Below are 23,162 nucleotides of genomic sequence, written 5' to 3' on the forward strand. Positions count from 1 at the left end.
TTCTGACCTCAGTGCAGACTCTCACCTGCACACCTGGGACCTATTATGGTGGCCTCTCATTGGTTCTGGGGAGGCTTCTTATAGCATCAGGAAGCTCCCATCCCCCGTCAGTTATACTTTCGCCCTTGGCATTGTGTGGTGACCCCTGAGTGTGTTTGTGCTGTGTTCTGGTTGCTTGATTCTCTGTGTACGACTCAGTCTGTTCTCTGGATTTTGCTTTGGATTCAGCCTGGTACCTTCTACGTCTGTTTGGTTTTGATCTCTGCTTAGCCCTGACTATCCGTTCTGTCTCATCCCTGGTACTTTACTGATATCTTGTGTATGACCTTTGGCTTTGTCTGACCTCCCGTCTGTTCATCCCTCCTGTACCTTGCTTGCCTGTACTGTGCATGACCCCCGTTTTGCCCGACTTTGAGTTTTCTACCTTCTTTGAAAGCAGGACACTAAGCCCCGCCCCCTTGCAGTCACATGACCGTTCACATGACCGTAGGTCCTGTGCTGGCTTGCTAAACTTCTACATTCAGGTCCTGTGCATCTTTATTTTCTGGCTGTTCTTGTCCCCAGGGGTCCCTACGGTGCGGGTGAGTCTTGCTCAGCGGAGGCTGTACGCCGGCGCTGTCAGGACCCTGACATCTTGCGTGTTAATTTGTGAATGCCTGCTGAGTATGTATTACATTCAACCCACTGCAGTTTACTAATCTACACAACTTAGAACAAATATGCAAATCAACTGAACAATTGAGCAAAGAAAGATCACCTCCCCCCCCTTCCAAAAAACCCTTGGAAGAATGTCCTGAATGGGAGCTGTGGGTATAAAGTCAATGGCTCCTTATGCAGAGTCTGTCTTAAGCACTAGCCCGAGACCCCATGGCTCCATCTGGTGCCCATCAATGAAACCACAAAGATGTTTGGAGAACCTCATTTGAGACTGGGCTATATGTTGCTGTCAGCTGCATCCGGATACACGTGCTACGGTTGTGATATAGGCTGGAGTGGGATACATATACTACATTCATGATGAATGGAGAAAAAATAGGATGGCTCTCACCGTTCATCAAATCACTTTATTTCATATACATCGGGCATAGGCATTGGCACGGGAACAGCGTGCTGTGAGACGGACAACAGCCGTTTCGCGCTGAATGCGCTTCAACAGGTCCTAGGCCAATGCCTATGCCCGATGTATATGAAATAAAGTGATTTGATGAACGGTGAGTGCCATCCTATTTTTTCTCCATTCATTATGTAGTTTGCTGCTTTTTTCTACACAGGATTGAGCACCCGTTCAATAAGGGATTAAGGTGCTCTATGTTTTTGTGGACTGAGAATTACGTGTGCATGCTATTGGGGTATCTTCCCGACAGAATGGTGCCGGATATTTATTTTCTTCATTGTGGACTGGCTTACTACATTCATGATATGCTTCATCTGGAGGAGCATGGACTGTGTCTACAGACTATATCGTCACTTGCAAATAGAAATCAGGTGTGAACAGGTGCTTAGTAAGAGTAGCTATCTCCAGATATAATCAACAAATGAAGTGTCATGATTCAGGATGGGGTTTCGCTTTGGCCGTCCTGGTCAGACAGGGGGTTAATTGTTTCTGCCTCTCTCTGGCAGAGGGTGGCTATTTAATGCTCACTGGACCTAGGTCCGGTGTCAGTTATACTCCTGCCCTCGGCTGAGTTAGTTGACTTCTTCTGTACGTGTGCCTTGTGCCTGATAGCTTGTTGCTTGTTTGGTTTTGATCCGGTTCTATCCCTGTTACGAGTTCTGCCTGTCCCTCTTGTACCGCACCACCCTCTCGTGTATGACTCTCTGCTTGTGACTTGACTATTCTTTGCTCATCTCTTTTGTACCACACCGCCCTCTTGTGTATGACCTCTGCTTGTCTGACCTGTGTTTTCCTCTCCTCTACTACAGTATTCCTGCAGTAGGTACATTACATCATCTGCAGTAGTAGGACGCTAAGCCCTGCCCCCTGCAGTCACATGATCGTAGGTCCTGGTACTCCTTACTATTTTCCGTGCCTCAGGTCCTGTCTGCATAAACATTCACTACCGTATTGGGCCCCATGCTCTCCCGCAGTGTGGGTAAGTGACCCTGTTTAGCCGTGGCAATAGCCGACGCTGACAGGATCCTGACATTATAACTGACCGTTACCATTTTTTTTTCTCTGCTCCCCTTCTCCTGTGTGTGTGATGGATCCTATGCACGCTCTTTCTGAGCAGTTAAAGCACCTGACTCAGATGTCTCAGAGACCAACTAGCCCTGGCTCAGTCTCAGCAGCTGATCGCTGACACTGTGCAGGGGGTTTTATCATCAGGGGCTCGGGAGGTTACAGTAATTTCCCTTGAATCTCCGGTTAAGTTACCGGATACTTTTTCTGGAGATAGAAGGGAATTCAAAGTGTTCAAGGAGGGCTGTAAGCTTTTTTTTTTTTCATTGAGACCACACTCTTCGGGGGATGAAATTCAGAGAGCAGGGGTCATTATGTCTCTGTTAAGGGGAGCCCCCCAGGCTTGGGCTTTCTCCCTTCCTACTACTGCCCCTGAGCGTATGACTGTGGATGCATTTTTTGAGGCCTTGGGGCATATTTATGATGAGCCTGATCGGATGCGTATGGCTGAGGACAGGGTGATGAGTGTGTGTCAGGGGAAGCACTCAGCCGAGTGGTTCTGCTCAGAGTTCAGACCCTGGGCAGCTGAGGTCTGCTGGAATGATGCCGCCCTCCAGGGTTTGTTCCGTAGAGGCCTGTCTGAACATCTAAAATATGTCTTGTCTCTCTACCCTCTGCCTGATTCCCTGGAGGAGGCTATGACACAAGCCGTCCGAATGGATCGCAGACTACGGGCCAGGGGAGTGATGCAGGTTGAAACCCCATTATTTTCTCAAGGAAGGGGAGCCAGTCTTACATTGGAAACCATGGAGATGGGAACCATCGACTTCAAGGACAAAGGAAAGAGACAACGGCGCTTGGGAAAGTGCTGTTTTTTCTGTGGGGATTCCGGACATTGGAAAAAGGATTGCCCTTCTTGACCACCAACCTGCAAGCGACTGAGCCCAGGTGATTGTCGTGGAGGTCACCCAGGCTCTCAGGTACCCTTTTCTCCATTTTCTAAAATGTTGGTACAAGTGGAACTTTGTTGTGGGAGTGTCTCCACAACCACTTCTGCTTTCGTGGTTTGTGGATCGTCGTTGAACTTTATTGACTCTGACTTGGTGTCCAGGTGTAAGTTAGGGACAGTTAGGTTGGAGACTCCTATTCACGTTGTTGCCATTGACAAAACACCACTGGCTAAGAATGATGTCACATTTCGTACAGAAGAGTTTCTCCTTAAAGTGAGTTCCTTACACCAGGAACATATTTCATGTTTTGTTATGGACAACCTGCCTGCGGAACTGGTGTTGGGGTTCCCCTTGTTACAATTACATAATCCTTTGATTAATTGGGAATCTCGGGACATTGTTAAATGGGGTCCCTATTGTTCTGAAAAATGTCTTGTTACTGTGTCTGTGTGGTCCGTGGGTCTGGAAGGTATTCCGGAGTACCTAAAAGACTATACGGACGTTTTCTCCGAAAAAGAGGCTGAGGTTTTACCACCACACTGCCCATTTGATTGTGCCATTGACATGGTTCCAGGTGCTAAATTGCCCAAGGCCCGCTTGTATAACCTTTCAGGTCCAGAACAGGCTGCGATGAAGGAATACATTTCCGTAAGGGACACATTCGTCCTTTTGTTTCTCCCGTGGCGGCGGGGTTCTTTTTAGTAAAGAAAAAAGATGGCGGTTTACGCCCATGCCTCGATTTTTGTGAGTTAAATAAGACAAGTGTGAGAAATACGTATACCCTCCCACGTATTCCTGATTTATAAAACCAGTTGTCCGGAGCTAAGTGGTTTTCGAAAGTAGATCTACAGGGAGCGTATAACCTTATCCGAGTCCGGGAAGGAGATGAGTGGAAAACCGCTTTTCTCACTACTGAAGGGTTGTTTGAAAATTTGGTCATGCCTTTCGGTCTGACCAATGCTCCAGCGGTCTTCCAAAATTTCATGCATCACGTGTTCTCTGATTTTATTGGACGTTTTATGGTGGTGTATTTGGATGACATATTGATCTACTCTCCTGATAAACAGGCTCACATTGGTCATATTCGGGCAGTTCTCCAAAGGCTTCGGGAGAACTGTCTCTTTGCTAAACTAGAGAAATGTTTATTTTTTGCTCAGGAACTGTCTTTTCTGTGGTTCATTGTGTCTGCTGAAGGGTATCGCATGGATCCTAATAAGGTGCAGGCCATTGTCGAGTGGGTTCAACCTTGTGATTTGAAGGCTCTGCAGCGTTTCCTAGGATTCGCCAATTATTATCGTAAATTTATAAGGGGGTTAAACCCCTCACAGACATGACTCAAAAGGGGGCCGATATCAAGAATTGGTCAGCCACAGCGATAGCGGCGTTTCAGTTTTTAAAAAAATGTTTCATGTCTGCTCTGGTTCTTAATCAACCGGACCTGTCTGAACCATTTATTGTTGAGGTGGACGCCTCAGAGGAGGGGGTGGGGGCGGTATTGTCCCAGGGACCCGCCACTTTGACCAATTTGAGACCTTGCGCCTTTTTCTCCAAGAAATTCTCCCCTGCGGAAAGAAACTATGATGTTGGGAATCGAGAACTTCTGGCCGTAAAGTTGGCCTTTGAAGAATGGAGGCATTTTTTGGAGGGGGCTGTCCATCCTATAACCGTAATTACGGACCACAAAATCCTAGCTTACATTGAGTCAGCTAAAAGGTTGACTCCCAGACAGGCTAGATGGTCACTTTTTTTTTCCCGATTAAACTTCTCGATCACTTTTCGGCCAGGATCCAAAAATGTCAGAGCTGATGCCTTGTCACGCAGTCTAGATCCGGTGTCCCCCCCCCCCGAACCTCCATCCTCCATTCTTCAGCCTGGGGTGGTGGTGGCAGGTGTTTCTAATATGTTGGAACGGGAGATTCGGGAAGCCCAGTCTCTTGCACCTCCGGCTAAGCCGGTCGATAAACTTTTTGTGCCAGCTCAGTTTCATCTCAAGGTCCTCCGGGAGTTCCATGACTCAGTTCTGGTTGGACATCCAGGGATCTCGGCTACCCGGAAGGCCATTGCTAGAGTATTCTGGTGGTCTTCTTTAGCCTCTGATGTTGGAGAATATGTGTCTGCATGTGATGTTTGTGCCCGTGCAAAAACCCCCCATAACCGGCCGGCCGGGGAATTGGTACCACTGCCAATTCCTGAGAGACCATGGACTCATTTGTCCATGGATGTCATCACCAATCTTCCCCCCTCCAAGGGTAATACCGTTGTTTGGGTTGTGGTGGACAGGTTTAGTAAGCAGGCACATTTTGTACCTTTGGCAGCTCTACCTAATGCGGAAACATTGTCCAGATTGTTTGTTGATAATGTGTTGCAGTTGCATGGGGTACCCTTGAATGTGGTGTCTGATAGAGGAGTGCAATTTGTTTCCAGATTTTGGAGGGCTTTTTGTAAGAGGTTGGGTGTTGGTCTGTCCTTTTCATCCGCTTATCATCCAGAGACTAATGGGCAGACCTAGCGGACCAATCAGTCTCTGGAGCAAATTCTGCGCTGCTTGACCTCAGCCCGACAGGATGATTGGTGTTCTGTGTTACCGTTGGCCGAGTTTGCGTTTAACTACCGCATTAACCAGTCTACGGGTACATCTCCCATTTTCTGCAACTATGGGTTTCATCCTCATTTTGGAGAATTTTCCCGTTAGAACTCTGGGTGTCCTGGGGCGGATGAGACTATCCAGCGGTTGGGGGAGGTATGGCGGGAGGTCCAAAGTAACATTACAAAGGCCCAGGATAAATTTAAAAGTTTTGCAGACAAAAAACGATCCGCGGGACCGGTGTTTCAGATTGGGGATAAGGTATGGTTATCTACCAAGAATATAAGGCTCAAGGTCCCCTCTGCGAAGCTTGGACCCAAGTTTATAGGTCCCTATGAAATTACCGAAGCGGTTAACCCAGTGGCTTTTCGGTTGCGTCTCCCGCCATCTCTACGGATCCCCAATGTTTTCCATAGGGCCCTTTTGAAACCTGTGAGGTCCGATGGGGAGGGATCATCAGCTTCCCCGCCACCGGTTTTGGTAGACGAGCAGTCTGAGTACGAGGTGGAACGAATTGTCGACTCTAGGTTGGTCCGTTCTGCCCTTCAATATCTGGTACATTGGAAAGGCTACGGTCCTGAAGAACGGTCGTGGGTTCCTGCTCGATCGGTTCATGCGGATCGGTTGGTCCGGGCCTTTTGCGCCAAGTATCCTGAGAGACCTGGGGGTCCAGTGGCCCCCATTGAGAGGAGGGTACTGTCATGATCCAGGACGGGGTTTCGCTTTGGCCTGTCCTGGTCAGACAGGGGGTTAATTGTTTCTGCCTCTCCCTGGCAGAGGGTGGCTATTTAATGCTCACTGGACCTAGGTCCGGTGTCAGTTATACTCCTGCCCTCGGCTGAGTTAGTTGACTTCTTCTGTACGTGTGCCTTGTGCCTGATAACTTTTTGCTTGTTTGGTTTTGATCCGGTTCTGTCCCTGTTACGAGTGAGTTCTGCCTGTCCCTCTTGTACCGCACCGCCCTTCTTGTGTATGACTCTCTGCTTGTGACTTGACTATTCTCTGCTCATCCCTTTTGTACCACACCGCCCTCTCGTGTATGACCTCTGCTTGTCTGACCTGCGTTTTCCTCTCCTCTACCACAGTATTCCTGCAGTAGGTACATTACATCATCTGCAGTAGTAGGATGCTAAGCCCAGCCCCCTGCAGTCACATGATCGTAGGTCCTGGTACTCCTTACTATTTTCCGTGCCTCAGGTCCTGTCTGCTTAAACCTTCACTACCGTATTGGGCCCCGTGCTCTCCCGCAGTGTGGGTAAGTCACCCTGCTCAGCCGTGGCAGTTGCCGATCCTGACATGTAGTAGCACTCTGTAGCGCTATAGCATGCAAACAAGAAATATATGAAATTTAAACTTCATTACTGCTCTAAAAAATTAGAAAGGTTGAGAATACTTACTACATAAACTGGCCAATTCATGTGTATTCTCAACCTAATTTTCTAGAGCAGTAATGAAGTTTAAATTTCATATATTTCATGTTTGCATGCTATAGCGCCACAGAGTGCTACTTCATTTGTTAGTTACAGACTATACTGGCGGGAGATACAAAAGCTGAGGGTCACTAAAAAGGTGGGAGACGGTGGCTATCTCCTGGTGCGGGGGCAGTGGGACTTTTGGCCTCAGGATTAGTGTTGAGCATTCCGATACCGCAAGTATCGGGTATCGGCCGATACTTGCTGTATCGGAATTCCGATACCGACATCCGATATTTTTTCAATATCGGGCATCGGAATCTTAATCTTTAATCTTTTAATCTTTTATTTTTTTTTAATCTTTTATTTTTTTTTATATAGCGCTAACATATTCCGCAGCGCTTTACATTTTTGCACACATCATCATCACTGTCCCCGATGGGGCTCACAATCTAAATTCCCTATTAGTATGTCTTTAGAATGTGGGAGGAAACCAGAGTGCCCGGAGGAAACCCACGCAAACACGGGGAGAACATACAAACTCCTTGCAGATGTTGTCCTTGGTGGGATTCGAACCCAGGACCCCAGCGCTGCAAGGCTGCAGCGCTAACCACTGAGCCACCGAATCGGAAGTTCAAAGTTGATTGACAGCCGAAATGACGTCATCATGATGCGCGGTGTGTGCGCATCATGATGCGCCGTCATTTCGGGCCTTCCGGGGGTCTCTGCCGGCCTGCCGGGGGGCTGTGCCGGCCTGCCGGGGGGCTGTGTGGACTGCCCGGGCTCTGTACCGGCCTGCCGGGGGGCTGTGCCGGCCTGCCGGTGGTCTGTGCACCCTGTGGGGGTCTGTACCGGCCTGCCGGGGGGCTGTGCTGATGTCCGGGGGTCTGTGCAGGCATCGTCCGATGGGACTACAAGTCCCATCTGGCGATGCCTGCTACCATGACAGTGATTGACACATTAGCCAATGATGGGACAGTAGTAGTCCCATCATCCGGCTAATGTGTTAAATGTTTAAAAAAAAAAAAAAAAAAACTACATACATACTATATACATACTACATGCATGCTACATACATACTACATGCTACATACATACCACATATATACTACATGCATGCTACATACATGCTACATGCTACATACATACTACATGCATGCTACATGCTACATGCTACATACATACCACATATATACTACATGCATGCTACATACATGCTACATACATACTACATACATACTACATACATACTACATACATACCACATATATACTACATACATACTACATACATGCTACATGCTACATACATACTACATGCTACATACATACCACATATATACTACATGCATGCTGCATACATGCTACATACATATATACTACATACATATATACTACATACATACTACATGCTACATACATACTACATGCATGCTACATACAATACATTCATACAATACATACATAGACATACAGTACATATAACATAGAGTAACATACTTACCAATACTTGTCACATTGTTCCCCGAAGCCATTGTCATCTACGGAATAAATATTAACATAACAAACCACAAAAATACTCACCCATGATCCGAAGCAGTCCACGAGTGTGTCCCACGACGATCTTGGGTAGAGAACTGCAGCATCAGCTGATGCTGCCGCTCTCTATGGGCTGCAGGAATCCAATGACGGAAGGTAGGTATCCTTCCGCACTGTATTCCTCCGCCACTTAAAAAAAAAAAATCCCTAGTCTCACTTTATGGTAAAAGCTGTGTGGGAAATTCCGATACCGGAAGTCTCATAGACTTGAATGGGACTTCCGGTATCGGCATCGGCGATACCGATACTTTTTTAAAGATCGGCCGATCCATTCCGATCCGATATTTTGAAGTATCGGACGGTATCGCTCAACTCTACTCAGGATGGGATTTTGTGGACTGGGGATATTGCGTTGTGACCATCTACCCAGAATTGCCGAAAGACACTGCCTTTCTTCCTTTAACCACTCCTCTCAGCCTTTTTTCCCCTCTTCTCACTAATTGATCCTTTCTTCCTTCCTCTCTTCACTCCTTACAACTCTTCCCTTTCTTCCTGTCCTTTTTCTTTTCTTTCTTCCTTTCCACACTCATCTACTCTCTATTCTTTCCTCACTTCTCTCTTCTCTTTCCTCTTCTCCTCATTCCTCCTTTGTCTCTTTCTTCCCCTCCTCACCTTTTTCCTCTCCTCTCTTTCTTTCTCTTCTCACTCCTTTTTTCTTCTCTTCTTTCCTCTCATTTTTGTCTCCTTACTCCTGTTCTCTTTTTCCTTTCCTTTTCCTTTCCTCCTCTCCTCACTCCTCTTTTGTCTTTTTCACCCTCCACACCTCTTTCCTCTCTTTTTTCCCCTCTTGACCTCTTCCTCTCCTCACTCTTATCCTCTTGTCTCTTTTTCCTCTCCTCGCTCTCCTCACTCCTCTTTTCTCCTTTTTCCTCCCCTTCCTCCTCTCCTCTTTCTTCCTCTCCTCGTTCATCTCCTTTCACCTTTCTTCACTTCTCTCTTTTTCTCCTCTTCTTACTCCTCCTTTGTCTCTTTTTTCCTCTCCTCACCCCTTTCTTCTCTTCTGTCTGTTTCGCTCCCCTTTTTTCTTTCTTGTCCTTGCTCCTCTTTTCCATTTGCCAGTTGCCATTGTCTTTGAGGCAAGTTTGAGAGTGGTTTTTAGATAAGAAACTCCTTCTCAGACTAGTTTTCTACTGAGCAACCTTTCTGCATCCGACCATCTCTGTGGTGATTGCTGAGTGGTATGCTATGTGTTACGAATTGAGCTCGTTGAGTGATGTGCTTGTGACCTGCATCAAGCTTGCTGAGCGGTGTAGTGTGGAGCACGTGTGTCCTCGGAGGAGCTCGCTCAGTGGTACGCTGTGTGACTTGCATGGTGTCCTTTAGATTAGTATCTCCAGGGGCGGACATATCATTGGTGTAACTTGTGCAGTCAGGGAGCCCATTTCTAACTCCAAAACAAGTAGCGTTGTTCATTGTGATGAGCTGTTGGCTGTATATACTGTTCTCGTACAGTGGGTGGACTTTTCTGTTTGTGTCTGCCAATGATGAACTCATTGATGAATACTTCTTGTTTTCAGCAGTGAAACTTCTGTCGGGTTTCTCAGCGCAGTCTCCTCTCCCCACAATCTTTGCCATCACCCCGACCTACGCCCGTCTGCTGCAGAAGGCCGAGCTCATTCGTATTGCCAACACTTTCCGCCAAGTACCTGCTCTTCACTGGATTGTGGTAGAGGATGCAAATGAGAGCTCTAAGCTGGTGACCAACGTCCTGATGAAGTCACTGATTCCTCACACTCAGCTGTGTGTGAGAACACCGAAAGGGGTGACAAAATCTCGGGGGACCCTTCAGCGCAACCTTGGTCTAGAATGGTTGCGGAGAACTTTTCGTCCAGAAGATGCTCCCACTGGAGTGGTGTACTTCGCTGATGATGACAACACCTACAGCCTCGAAATCTTTGAGGAGGTGAGGACGTGTTCTCCTGGTGAGGACCCAGACTCATCCAGGTTCTCTCTCCTCCTCATGTCCTCTTCCTATTTTTTCTTCTATGGGTTTTCCCGTCATTTGCACAGAGGAATATTGCAGGGAAATGGAAGCCTAACTACATACTGCTTACCATTATTATTATTATTATTATTATTATTTATTGTTATAGCGCCATTTATTCCATGGCGCTTTACATGTGAGGAGGGGTATACATAAAAACAAGTACAATAATCTTAAACAATACAAGTCATAACTGGTACAGGAGGAGAGAGGACCCTGCCCGCGAGGGCTCACAATCTTCAAGGGATGGGTGATAATACAGTAGGCGAGGGTAGAGCTGGTCGTGCAGCGGTTTGGTCAATCGGTGGTTACTGCAGGTTATAGGCTTGTCGGAAGAGGTGGGTCTTCAGGCTCTTTTTGAAGGTTTCGATGGTAGGTGAGAGTCTGATATGTTGTGGTAGAGAGTTCCAGAGTAGGGGTGATGCGCGAGAGAAATCTTGTATGCGATTGTGGGAAGAGGAGATAAGAGGGGAGTAAAGAAGGAGATCTTGTGAGGATCGGAGGTTGCGTGCAGGAAAGTACCGGGAGACGAGGTCACAGATGTATGGAGGAGACAGGTTGTGGATTGCTTTGTATGTCATGGTTAGGGTTTTGTAATGGAGTCTCTGGGCAATTGGGAGCCAGTGAAGGGATTGACAGAGGGGAGAAGCTGGGGAATAGCGGGGGGACAGGTGAATTAGTCGGGCAGCAGAGTTTAGAATAGATTGGAGGGGTGCGAGAGTGTTTGAGGGGAGGCCACAGAGCATGAGGTTGCAGTAGTCAAGGCGAGAGATGATGAGGGCATGGACTAGGGTTTTTGCAGATTCTTGGGTGAGGAATGAATGGATGCGTGAAATATTTTTGAGTTGAAGTCGGCAGGAAGTGGAAAGGGTTTGGATATGTGGTTTGAAGGAGAGATCAGCGTCAAGGATTACTCCGAGGCAGCGAGCTTGTGGGACTGGGGAGAGTGGGCAGTCATTTACTGTAATTGATAGGTTCGTAGGGGGGGTCACGTGAGATGGGGGAAAGATGATGAATTCTGTTTTGTCCATGTTGAGTTTCAGATATCTAGTGGAGAAGAAGGATGAAATAGTGGACAGACATTGAGGGATGTAACCATGTATTACCATGTAATAAAGCGGCAGGGTCCAGAAGAGCGAGGAGCTCACTGCTATTAGCTTTCTCTAGAGGTGCCTCCATAATGTCCTTACAGGGCAGGTGAAGGGGGCTTTATGAGACAACCTTTAGTTATGCATCCTACAACATGACCTGGCACAGAAACAGTCAACAACGCAATTTGATGTGGATACAGTCTATCACATGTCCTGGAGGGGATACGGCTAGAGACACGACCTGGCGTGCATACAGCCGACAATGCAACCCATTGCTGATACAGCTGATCACATGAACTGGCACACATACAACTGACATCACAACCTAGTGCGGATACAGACGATTACACGAACCAGCACAGATACAGCAGACAGTACAACCTGGCGTGCATACAGCCGACAATGCAACTCATTGCTGATACAGCTGATCACATGAACTGGCACACATACAACTGACATCACAACCTAGTGCGGATACAGACGATTACACGAACCAGCACAGATACAGCAGACAGTACAACCTGGCGTGCATACAGCCGACAATGCAACCCATTGCTGATACAGCTGATCACATGAACTGGCACACATACAACTGACATCACAACCTAGTGCGGATACAGACGATTACACGAACCAGCACAGATACAGCTGACAGTACAACCTGGCGTGGATACGGCTGATTGCACAAACCATTGCAGATACAGCTGACAACAAGTCCCAGTGCAGAAACAGTCAGTCACATGGACCTGGGCATTTACAGGAAATGAAGCAACCATGTGCAGATACAGCTGGCGACATGATCGAATCCACACGCAGCTAACGACATGATACGGTGCAGATACAGCCAATCACGTGACCTAGGGCACATACAGCCATCAAAACGACTCAGCTTGGATATTGCATTTAGTGAAATATGTATTTGTATGGATGTACTGTATGACCAGCAGTAACTTAGCATCTGTTCTTAGGCTGCAGCTCTTCACAAAGGTCATGACCTATGTTATCCTGAGAAAAAGACAGTTTTCCTGGTCTCAACCCCAGGGGGCTTCCTGAGAACACACACAGAATTGGAAACATTTTACACCTCCTAGTGTCTTTGATGGGGAGATGCCAAATTGCAGCCTGACATCTTTCAGAGAAAAATAATATATTCATTGGTAGAGTCACCATGATCCAGTCACAGACCAGCAATATTAACATGAGAGGCTGGTCAAGAAATCTGATCTCGAGGTTAAATCTTTAAATTAGGCCTTTACACATAGAAAGCTGTTCACAGTCTGAGGGGCAGCCAAGCTGGTATGAGCCCTTCCATATTCATCCCCCCCTCAGGGAACAGAATACCAGACTGCAAAGTTTAAATATCTAATATATAAAGCTCAATGTGTGTGTGTGTGTGTGTGTGTGTGTGTATGTATGTATGTGTGTGTTTGTATGTGTGTGTGTATATGTATGTGTGTATGTGTATGTATGTGTGTTTATGTATGTGTGTATGCATGTATGTATGTGTACGTATGTATGTGTGTATGTATTTATGTATGTATGTATGTATGTGTGTATGTATGTATGTGTGTTTATGTATGTGTGTATGCATGTATGTATGTATACGTATGTATGTATGTGTGTGTATGTATGTATGTGTGTATGTATGTGTGTATGTATGTATGTGTGTGTGTATTGTGAGGTAGCGCTGTGATGTAAGTAAGGGGTTCTCGCTTGCAGCGATCGAAAAACACATCCGGCACAGGATTTTCCAACAAATCATAGTCTATGAGGTTTATTCATCCTTCATAAACCTCCAGCAGCAATATACAAAGCATTACAGGAGAGCGTCCATTATACAGGCTATTTAGCCCCAGGGTTATCTCACCCACGTCAGGGTTCCCATATGGCTGTTTCTCCAGGCCGCAGAAGTCCACTCACTCCTCAGGGACTCTCAGATACTGGCCGCCATTACACACACAGCCGCTCCACAGGCTGCTGTTAGTGAGGAGATCCTTCTCACGGGACCTTCCAAACTGGACCAATCAGGTCTCAGCATTCACTCCATGTGACCTAACCTGGCCACATTATATGGTCCATAGCCACGCCCACAGGGTCACATGACTATGACCTCACCACAGGTCCTTCACACAGACATATATACTTTACAATAGCATTCATAAACATACATATGTCTCTATCTCAAGGTCACCCACCTTGAGATACATAATGGCTCTTCAACCACTCACACTCTTGAGACATCCACACAGCGCCCCCTCGTGGACACAGTGGTCATTACACCACATACCTCCCCCCTATGTTCAAACTTGTGGGGTTGAACACACAACATCACACCAGGGTCTCGAGACCGGGCACGTATTGCACCTTGCCCCACAGGTCGAGAGAACTGTCTCCATTTGTCATACGGCCTCATCTCTACATTAGGCCTCCCCCGCCCCCAGCGGTCATAATACCGGTCATTGTCTTTGACCCTCCAGTCACGGTCTGTCTGCATCATCAGACACTGTTTAGTCACCACACTGTTACAGTGCCCCTTGTCACCTGATCTTTCTCTCATTGACCGTCTCTCTCGGTTGGTGCGGTCATAAGTCTTAGTCGATCCTGCTGTCTGGCACGAGTCTGACTCAGTCAATGTCTCACAGGAACTACAGCCCTTCAACCTCGTACGGTCTGTCGAATTGCCACTCGCTGACATTCTTCGGCCATCTGCCATGTCACTTCTTGGCGGTACCCCTGGGGTCCTTACATCTTGGTATGAAGGCGGCCGCCACCTGGTATTCCGCACTTCTTTATTAATCCGCTGGCTGTCCAGCTTCAACTGTTCAATCTCTTGCAGGTACCCCACTCTATACTCCAAGAGCAATTGAAAGTTCCTCAGGCTTTCCATGGAGCCAACCACCATCATGGGAATCCTTCCCACTTCACCAGACACCTGGTCTTCGTCATCAGGAGGGATCCTCACCCTCACCACACCGGAGACATTCACAAGGTCCTGCATCACCTTCCCGGACCTTCCAATGATTCTCCCAATCAGAGCTTTGGGTACCGGAACCACATCTTTCCTCAAACCCAACCGATCCATAGCCTCTCTTGCTATCTCTAGGCATCGAGCAGCCTTCATATTACTCCGCCTAAGCAATTGTTTGACACGTAGACACTGCAAATGCATCTCTTTCAGGACAGCTACTCGGTTTGATGTGTTTTCCCTAGCTGATACTATCACCAACTGCCGAGTCTCAGGTGCCCAGTGCACCTTACACGCTTTGACCGCCTCTTTGAAAGCCTCATGCACACCTTCCTCAGCACAGGCTTCTTGCATGTCTTCTGGTACATCAATTACAACCTTGAAGGTCGTGGACTTGCTCTCATCCTGGACAGATGGCTCTGGGTTCCCCACGGACACTTCCCTCAAGGTATCTGCCAAGACCGGGTGACTGTCTTGTGCAGCTCTTGGCTCACCATCTTCTTGAGATTTACAGTCCTCAAGACCCTTTTCCAAGATGGGCTTTGGCAGTTCTGCCTTGCTATCAGTTGGGCAAGGCCGCTGTACGTCTTCGCCCATCCACTTCTTCTCCTGTAGAAGACCTTTTACTACTCCACTGAGTTCTTGCAGAACTTTATCTCGCTCCTCTGCCAGGTAGCGACGCTGATCCTCTCTCCTGAGAATCTCCTGTTGATGCTTCTCTTGGGACTCTCTGAGCACCTCCATATCTTCCAACAGGGTCTTGTTCATGGTTTTACACGCTGACAGGTGACCTCTGAGCTCAGAGACTTCCTTCTCCAGCTCATCCACTCTGTGCTCAGCTGCTTGCCTTAGGACTCTTTCCCGTTCAACATGTTCTGTTACAGTCTCCTTTATCAGCTGTATCTCACGATCCTGCTCTCTTTTGTCCATCACGTGTCTCACTACTACCTCTTTAATTATATCGTTAAAGGGTACCACTGGGTCAGTCACACCAGTCGAGTGAACCCTCCAGTTACCGTCCAGCACCAATGTGTCTAGTCCAGTAGTCTCATCTCCCAGCCCACCATCTGTCTTATCACGAGACGTCAGGTCCGTCAGTTGGGCAGACGTACTTCTTCCTCTGGTCAGTTCTACCTCTGACCTGTCCATGTCAGGAGCCGTCACTGTCTCAGTGTCTGCTTGTCCCACAGTCGAAGCATCTCCATCGTCAGACCAAACGTCATCAAACAAAAGAAAGTCCTGGCCCCTCTCCCAGGCATAGACTAAGTCCCGTGGTATTCCTCTACCTTGGCACTCACCACCTTTGGTCCCCTCAAACACTACTCTGTCTACTGCGTAGTTCACCGTGACCCCGTGTTTACAGCGAACCCTGACGTTTTTCTCGGTCAGAGAGAAAACGAGAGGCGTTCCTGTCAGAGTCACCTGACTCTCTGAGTCCAGCCGACCAAAGGCTCCTTCCCGGTGCAGCATCACTGTACACATCTGTGGCCCATCATTACTACCTGGAAAGGATATTCCACATTCTGAAAAAGACCTGCACATACACTGCGGTACTCCAGACATACCTACTGAGTCACCCAGTGCTGTCACTTCTTCACACTTGGCCACTTTCTGGACCACCACCCCACTTTGGGTTGCCACTCCAATTTGGGTCACCGCCCCCTTTTGGGACCCCACCCCTTTTTGGGTTACCACTCCAATTTGGGTCACCGCCCCCTTTTGTGACTCCACCCCTTTTTGGGTTACCACTCCAATTTGTGTCACCGCCCCCTTTTGGGACTCCACCCCTTTTTTGGTTACCACTCCCTTTTGGGTCACCGCCCCCTTTTGGGATTTCCCCATGTCCGTTCTGCAGAACTTCTTATGCCACAGTTCACACAGTACAGTTTGTCTTTTAACGATACCACACAAGTCTTTGTTGGCACCACCACAGCTCCTGCTGTCACTGATCACCGGCACCTCCGGCTGCTGTTCACACACACACAGCGGCTGGTGTCACTGCAGCTCCTGCTGCGCCATCTTCGTGGACCCGCCGATCCACCGGAAGCCGCTTGTCACCTTCGTAACCCCACTGAGCCACATCAAGCCGCTTGTCACCTTCTTGACTCCCACTGAGCCACCGCAGGCTGAGTCGAGAAAAAGAAAAAAAAACACACCACAAAAAAAACTCACGTGTCCTGACTGTGCGCTATTCAGGACACTCCTGTCTCCACCTGAGACCGTCCAACACACAGGGCGCACCGGGTGAGATTCAGGGAGCTGCCCTCCTCCCAGGGTCTCCCAACACACCGGCCTCACCAGGTCCAGGGGCTCAGCGGGTGCTCTTCAGGACATCCGTCTCCACCTGAGACTGCCCAACACACCGGCCTCACCAGGTCCAAGGTCATAGCATGTGCTTCAGGGCTCTTCCCAACACTGACCCTCCAGGACCTTGCTCACTGAACCCTTCAGGAACACAGTCTTTACCACTGACCCAGGTCAGTAAAACACCTTTTTTTTTTTTTTTCCTCCTTCTTTCCCGACCGGCACCTGCTGGCCGCGCAGGTTCTCGGACCTCTCTACCGCAGAGGTATCCTATAAGTCTTTGCCACTGACTCCTGTCAGCACATCACATGGCTTTAAGACCGTCAGCCCTCCTGGCTCAGCGTTGCCCCCAGCAACCGAATCTGCAGCCCTTTTCCGTTGCCCCTAGCAACAAGGCTACAATATTGCTCTTTGCTTTCTCCACCATATGTGAGGTAGCGCTGTCATGTAAGTAAGGGGTTCTCGCTTGCAGCGATCGAAAAACACATCCGGCACAGGATTTTCCAACAAATCATAGTCTATGAGGTTTATTCATCCTTCATAAACCTCCAGCAGCAATATACACAGCATTACAGGAGAGCGTCCATTATACAGGCTATTTAGCCCCAGGGTTATCTCACCCACGTCAGGGTTCCCGTATGGCTGTTTCTCCAGGCCGCAGAAGTCCACTCACTCCTCAGGGACTCTCAGATACTGGCCGCCATTACACACACAGCCGCTCCACAGGCTGCTGTTAGTGAGGAGATCCTTCTCCTCACGGGACCTTCCAAACTGGACCAATCAGGTCCCAGCATTCACCCCATGTGACCTAACCTGGCCACATTATATGGTCCATAGCCACGCCCACCGGGTCACATGACTATGACCTCACCACAGGTCCTTCACACAGACATATATACTTTACAATAGCATTCATAAACATACATATGTCTCTATCTCAAGGTCACCCACCTTGAGATACATAATGGCTCTTCAACCACTCACACTCTTGAGACATCCACACAGCGCCCCCTCGTGGACACAGTGGTCATTACACCACAGTATGTATGTATGTGTGTATGTATGTATGTGTGTATGTATGTATGTATGTATGTGTGTATGTATGTATGTATGTGTGTATGTATGTATGTATGTGTGTATGTATGTATGTATGTATGTGTGTATGTATGTATGTGTGCATGTATGTGTGTGTGTATGTACGTATGTATGTGTGTATGTATGTGTACGTATGTATGTATGTGTGTATGTATGTGTATGTGTGTATGTACGTATGTATGTATGTGTGTATGTATGTGTATGTATGTATGTGTGTATGTATGTATGTATTGTATGTATGTGTATGTAAGTATGTGTATGTAAGTATGTATGTGTGTATGTATGTGTGTGTGTATGTATGTGTGTGTATGTATGTATGTGCATGTATGTATGTATGTGTGTGTATGTATGTATGTGTGTATGTATGTGTATGTAAGTATGTGTGCATGTATGTATGTGTGTATGTATGTGTGTGTATGTGCGTATGTACGTATGTATGTGTGTATGTATGTATGTGTGTATGTATGTATGTATGTGTATGTATGTGTGTGTGTATGTGTGTGTATGTATGTATGTGTGTGTATGTATGTAAGTGTGTGTATGTATGTGTGTGTATGTATATGTGTGTATGTATGTATGTGTGTATGTATGTATGTATGTGTATGTATGTGTGTGTGTATGTGTGTGTATGTGTGTGTGTATGTATGTGTGTGTATGTATGTGTGTGTATGTATGTAAGTGTGTGTATGTATGTGTGTGTGTGTATATGTATGTATGTGTGTATGTGTGTATGTATGTATGTGTGTATGTGTGTATGTGTGTATGTATTTGTGTGTGTGTGTATGTCCGGGATAGGCATCCGCACCGTCGCAGCTACAGCCACAAAATTTGGCACAGTCACACGTCTGGACCCCGAGAGCGTCCTAGGCTATGTTGTGAGGTGAAATTTTAACCCCGCGCGTTCCAATTCACCAAACAATTTTGCCCCTATCTACATAATGGGGAAAAAGTGTGTGTGTATCAAGCCCCGCCCCTCATTATGATGTCATAATGGTTGCCATGGCGACGCTGATGTCATCATTGGTTGCAAGCCCCTCCGCTCACTATGATGTCATAATGGTTGACTATGGGATGGAAGATGTGTGATGGGTATATGGGCACTGGACTATGGGATGGAGGATATGTAGGATGGGTATATGGGCATGGGACTATGGGATGGAGAATATGTATGATGGGTATATGGGCACGGGACTATGGGATGGAGGATATGTATGATGGGTATATGGGCATGGGACTATGGGATGGAGGATATGTATGATGGGTATATGGGCACGAGACTATGGGATGGAGGATATGTATGATGGGTATATGGGCACGGGACTATGGGATCGTGGATATGTATGATGGGTATATGGGCACGGGACTATGGGATGGAGGATATGTATGATGGGTATATGGGCACGGGACTATGGGATGGAGGATATGTATGATGGGTATATGGGCACTGGACTATGGGATGGAGGATATGTATGATGGGTATATGGGCACGGGACTATGAGATGGAGGATGTATGATGGGTATATGGGCACGGGACTATGGGATGGAGGATATGTATGATGGGTATATGGGCACGGGACTATGGGATGGAGGATATGTATGATGGGTATATGGGCACTGGACTATGGGATGGAGGATATGTATGATGGGTATATGGGCACGGGACTATGAGATGGAGGATGTATGATGGGTATATGGGCACTGGACTATGGGATGGAGGATATGTATGATGGGTATATGGGCACGGGACTATGGGATGGAGGATGTGTATGATGGGTATATGGGCACTGGACTATGGGATGGAGGATATGTATGATGGGTATATGGGCACGGGACTATGGGATGGAGGATGTGTGATGGGTATATGGGCACGGGACTATGGGATGGAGGATGTATGATGGGTATATGGGCACGGGACTATGGGATGGAGGATATGTATGATGGGTATATGGGCACGGGACTATGGGATGGAGGATGTATGATGGGTATATAGGCACGGGACTATGGGATGGAGGATGTGTGATGGGTATATGGGCACAGGACTATGTGATGGAGGATATGTATGATGGGTATATGGGCACGGGACTATGGGATGGAGGATAATTATAATTTGCTATAACTAACCACAGTTAGTTACTATGCCCGGGCAGCGCCAGGCTCTTCAGCTAGTTTCTAATAATAATAATAATAATCTTTATATAGCGCCAACATATTCCGGAGCGCTTTACAGTTTAACAGTTTCGAGACACAAGTCATAAGTAAGAACGTTAACAATACAATAAAGCCCAATCAGCCGCCCCTGCTGGTGAGAGCTTACACTCTACAGTGAGGTGGGGGAGATACAGAGCACAGGGGTGTATTTACAGTGATCGTTCGGCCATCTTGAGGGAGTGAAGGATGGATGGATATAGGGAATGGGCTACACAGGCACACTTACACATAGAATGACTTTGATTACTGAATGTGATAGGCCGCTCTGAACAGATGTGTTTTGAGGGAGCGCCTAAAACTATGCAAATTGTGGATAGTCCTAATTTCTTGGGGTAGCGCATTCCAGAGGATTGGCGCAGCACGGGAGAAATCGTGGAGTCGAGAGTGGGAGGTGTGGATTAGTGCAGAGGTTAGTCGAAAGTTATTTGCAGAGTACAGCGATTGGTTAGGCCGATAGACAGAAATGATGGAGGAGATGTAGGGGGGTGCCGCACCGTGGAGAGCTTTGTGGGTGAGAACAAGTACTGTGAATTGGATCCTATAGTGAATGGGCAGCCAGTGTAATGACTGACGAAGAGCGGACGCGTCCGAGAAACGATTAGTCAGATAGATGACCCTGGCTGCTGCATTAAGTATGGACTGTAAGTGTCTCACTTATTTTTATAACTGTTTTGCATATTTGTATGTCACTTTTTATTTCCATATTCTTTTATCCTTTTATTGTAAGCGCTGCACCTTTTCTATTAAAGCTTTAAGTCTGAACCTTGCTGCTGTAAAGAATCCATATCCTTAGGCCTCTTTCACACATCAGTTTTTTGCCTTCAGGCGCGATCCGGCTTTTTTTGGAAAAAACGGATCCGGCAAAATGCAATGCCGGATCCGGTTTTTCCCCATTGACTTGCATTAGCGCCGGATCGTGCCGGATGGCATTGTGTTTCATCTGTTTTTTGCCGGATACGGCAACTTGTCTCATTCCGGCGTCTTGAAAAAACGTCTACTGTAACGTTTTTTGTCTCCGGCGAAAAAGCCGGAAGCGCCGGATCCGGCGCTTCCAGCTTTTTGCTACAATGAAAGTCTATGGGCGCCGGAATGCGCCGGATCCAGAAAAAGACGGATCCAGCAACCGGATCCGGTTTTTTTAAGTCTGCGCATGCTCAGATCCAATTGGCCAGCCTCCAGGAACAGAGACGGATCCAGCAAAAAAACGGATCCGTTTCTACAGTTCTCCAAAATTTATGCCGGATCCGTTTTTTCTAAAAAAAGCCGGATCATGCCTGACGGCAAAAAACTGATGTGTGAAAGTAGCCTTAGAGTGTGCGCTCCTGGTGATTGGCAGACAGTAGTAATATCTCCGGGACTCATCGCCCGTGTGTTCGGGGAGTGGTGGCAGCGTGTATGAGCGGGGTGCGTGGTCTGTGTCGGGGTGTGATTTATGCTCCCACTGCAGCATAGGACAGAGGGTGAATGCTGGACTGAGTGAGAGGAGATAGGGTTGCACCTGCAGGGGTTAATCCAAGTCACGTGCTGAGAAGTGGGTACGTGACAACTGGTGGCAGCGGTGGGATAGAATGTATTTCTATTAGAGCATTAGTGCATGGTGTAAGCAATTACTCCCTGTACTAAAGAATTGCGAGCAGTGCACCAGTCCTACAAGGTTCAGCTCGGTGCTTACTTACACATACTTGCAAACAGTTTCCCTTCCCGGTTTTTCTTTGTCTTTTATTTGGCAAAGGCTGTTCATCGATATGGCAGCCCTGTACAAGAAGCAGAGCAGAGAGGCTCTGACCAACCTCTGTGAGCAGAGAGGAATAGAGGCAGCCGACAGATCCAAGGAACTGCTGATACGCGCCTTGGCCGAGCAGGACAGAGCGAAATACTGAAGCACCTGGTCAAAGAGAGAGAGTCCACCTCAGAGAGACCCAGCAATGCCAGCTCTTGCACCGGAGATACCCTCTGGAGGTGCCAGTAATGTCAGTGCTGAGGAGACCATGGACTCTACTTTACTAATGGACTTACAACAGCTGGGAACAAATGATCCCAATCTGCGCCTGCAGCTTAATCTACAGACCGCCAGGCTGAGAGAGAGGCTGCAGACCGCCAGGCTGAGAGAGAGGCTGCAGAACGCCGGGAGGAGAGAGAGGCTGCAGAACGCCGGGAGGAGAGAGAGAGGCTGCAGAACGCCAGGAGGAGAGAGAGGCTGCAGAACGCCGGGAGAGAGGAGCAGGACGCCAGGAGGAGAGAGAGAGGCTGCAGAACGCCGGGAAGAGAGAGAGGCTGCAGAACTCCGGGAGGAGAGAGAGGCTGCAGAACGCCAGGAGAGAGGCTGCAGAACGCCGGGAGAGGAGCAGGACACAAGGAGGAGAGAGGCTGCAAAACGTGAGGCTGAGAGACTGCAGAACGCCAGGAGGAGAGAGAGAGGCTGCAGAACGCTGGGAAGAGAGAGAGGCTGCAGAACGCCGGGAAGAGAGAGAGGCTGCAGAACGCCGGGAGGAGAGAGAGGACACCGGGAGGAGAAAGAGGCTGCAGAATGTCGGGAGGAGAGAGAGGCTGCAGAACGCTGGGAGGAGAGAGAGGCTGCAGAACACCGGGAAGAGAGAGAGGCTGCAGAACGCCAGGAGAGAGGCTGCAGAATGCCGGGAGAGGAGCAGAACGCCGGGAGGAGCGAGAGGCTGCAGAACGCCGGGAGGAGAGAGAGGCTGCAGAACACCGGGAGGAGAGAGAGAGGCTGCAGAACGCCGGGAGGAGAGAGGCTGCAGAACGCCGGGAAGAGAGAGAGGCTACAGAACACCGGGAGGAGAGAGAGGCTGCAGAACGCCGGGAGGAGAAAGAGGCTGCAGAACGCCGGGAGGAGA

General features: G+C 48.1%; 1 protein-coding gene across 1 annotated transcript in view; it reads left to right on the forward strand.

Moving 5' to 3' along the window:
• The first annotated feature begins 9,848 nt into the window (after positions 1–9,848).
• Positions 9,849–23,162, forward strand: part of LOC141077403 (galactosylgalactosylxylosylprotein 3-beta-glucuronosyltransferase 1-like) — a 118,438-nt gene continuing 105,124 nt past the window's right edge. Inside the window, exons 1-2 of the mRNA XM_073564312.1 lie at positions 9,849–9,954; positions 10,181–10,566. Of these exons, the coding sequence (XP_073420413.1) occupies positions 9,849–9,954; positions 10,181–10,566 (492 nt within the window). The remainder of the gene's footprint in view (positions 9,955–10,180; positions 10,567–23,162) is intronic.

Source organism: Dendrobates tinctorius, unplaced genomic scaffold (genome assembly GCF_039654945.1).
Source record: "Dendrobates tinctorius isolate UK_male_01 unplaced genomic scaffold, ASM3965494v1 ptg000449l, whole genome shotgun sequence".
NCBI lineage: Eukaryota > Metazoa > Chordata > Amphibia > Anura > Dendrobatidae > Dendrobates > Dendrobates tinctorius.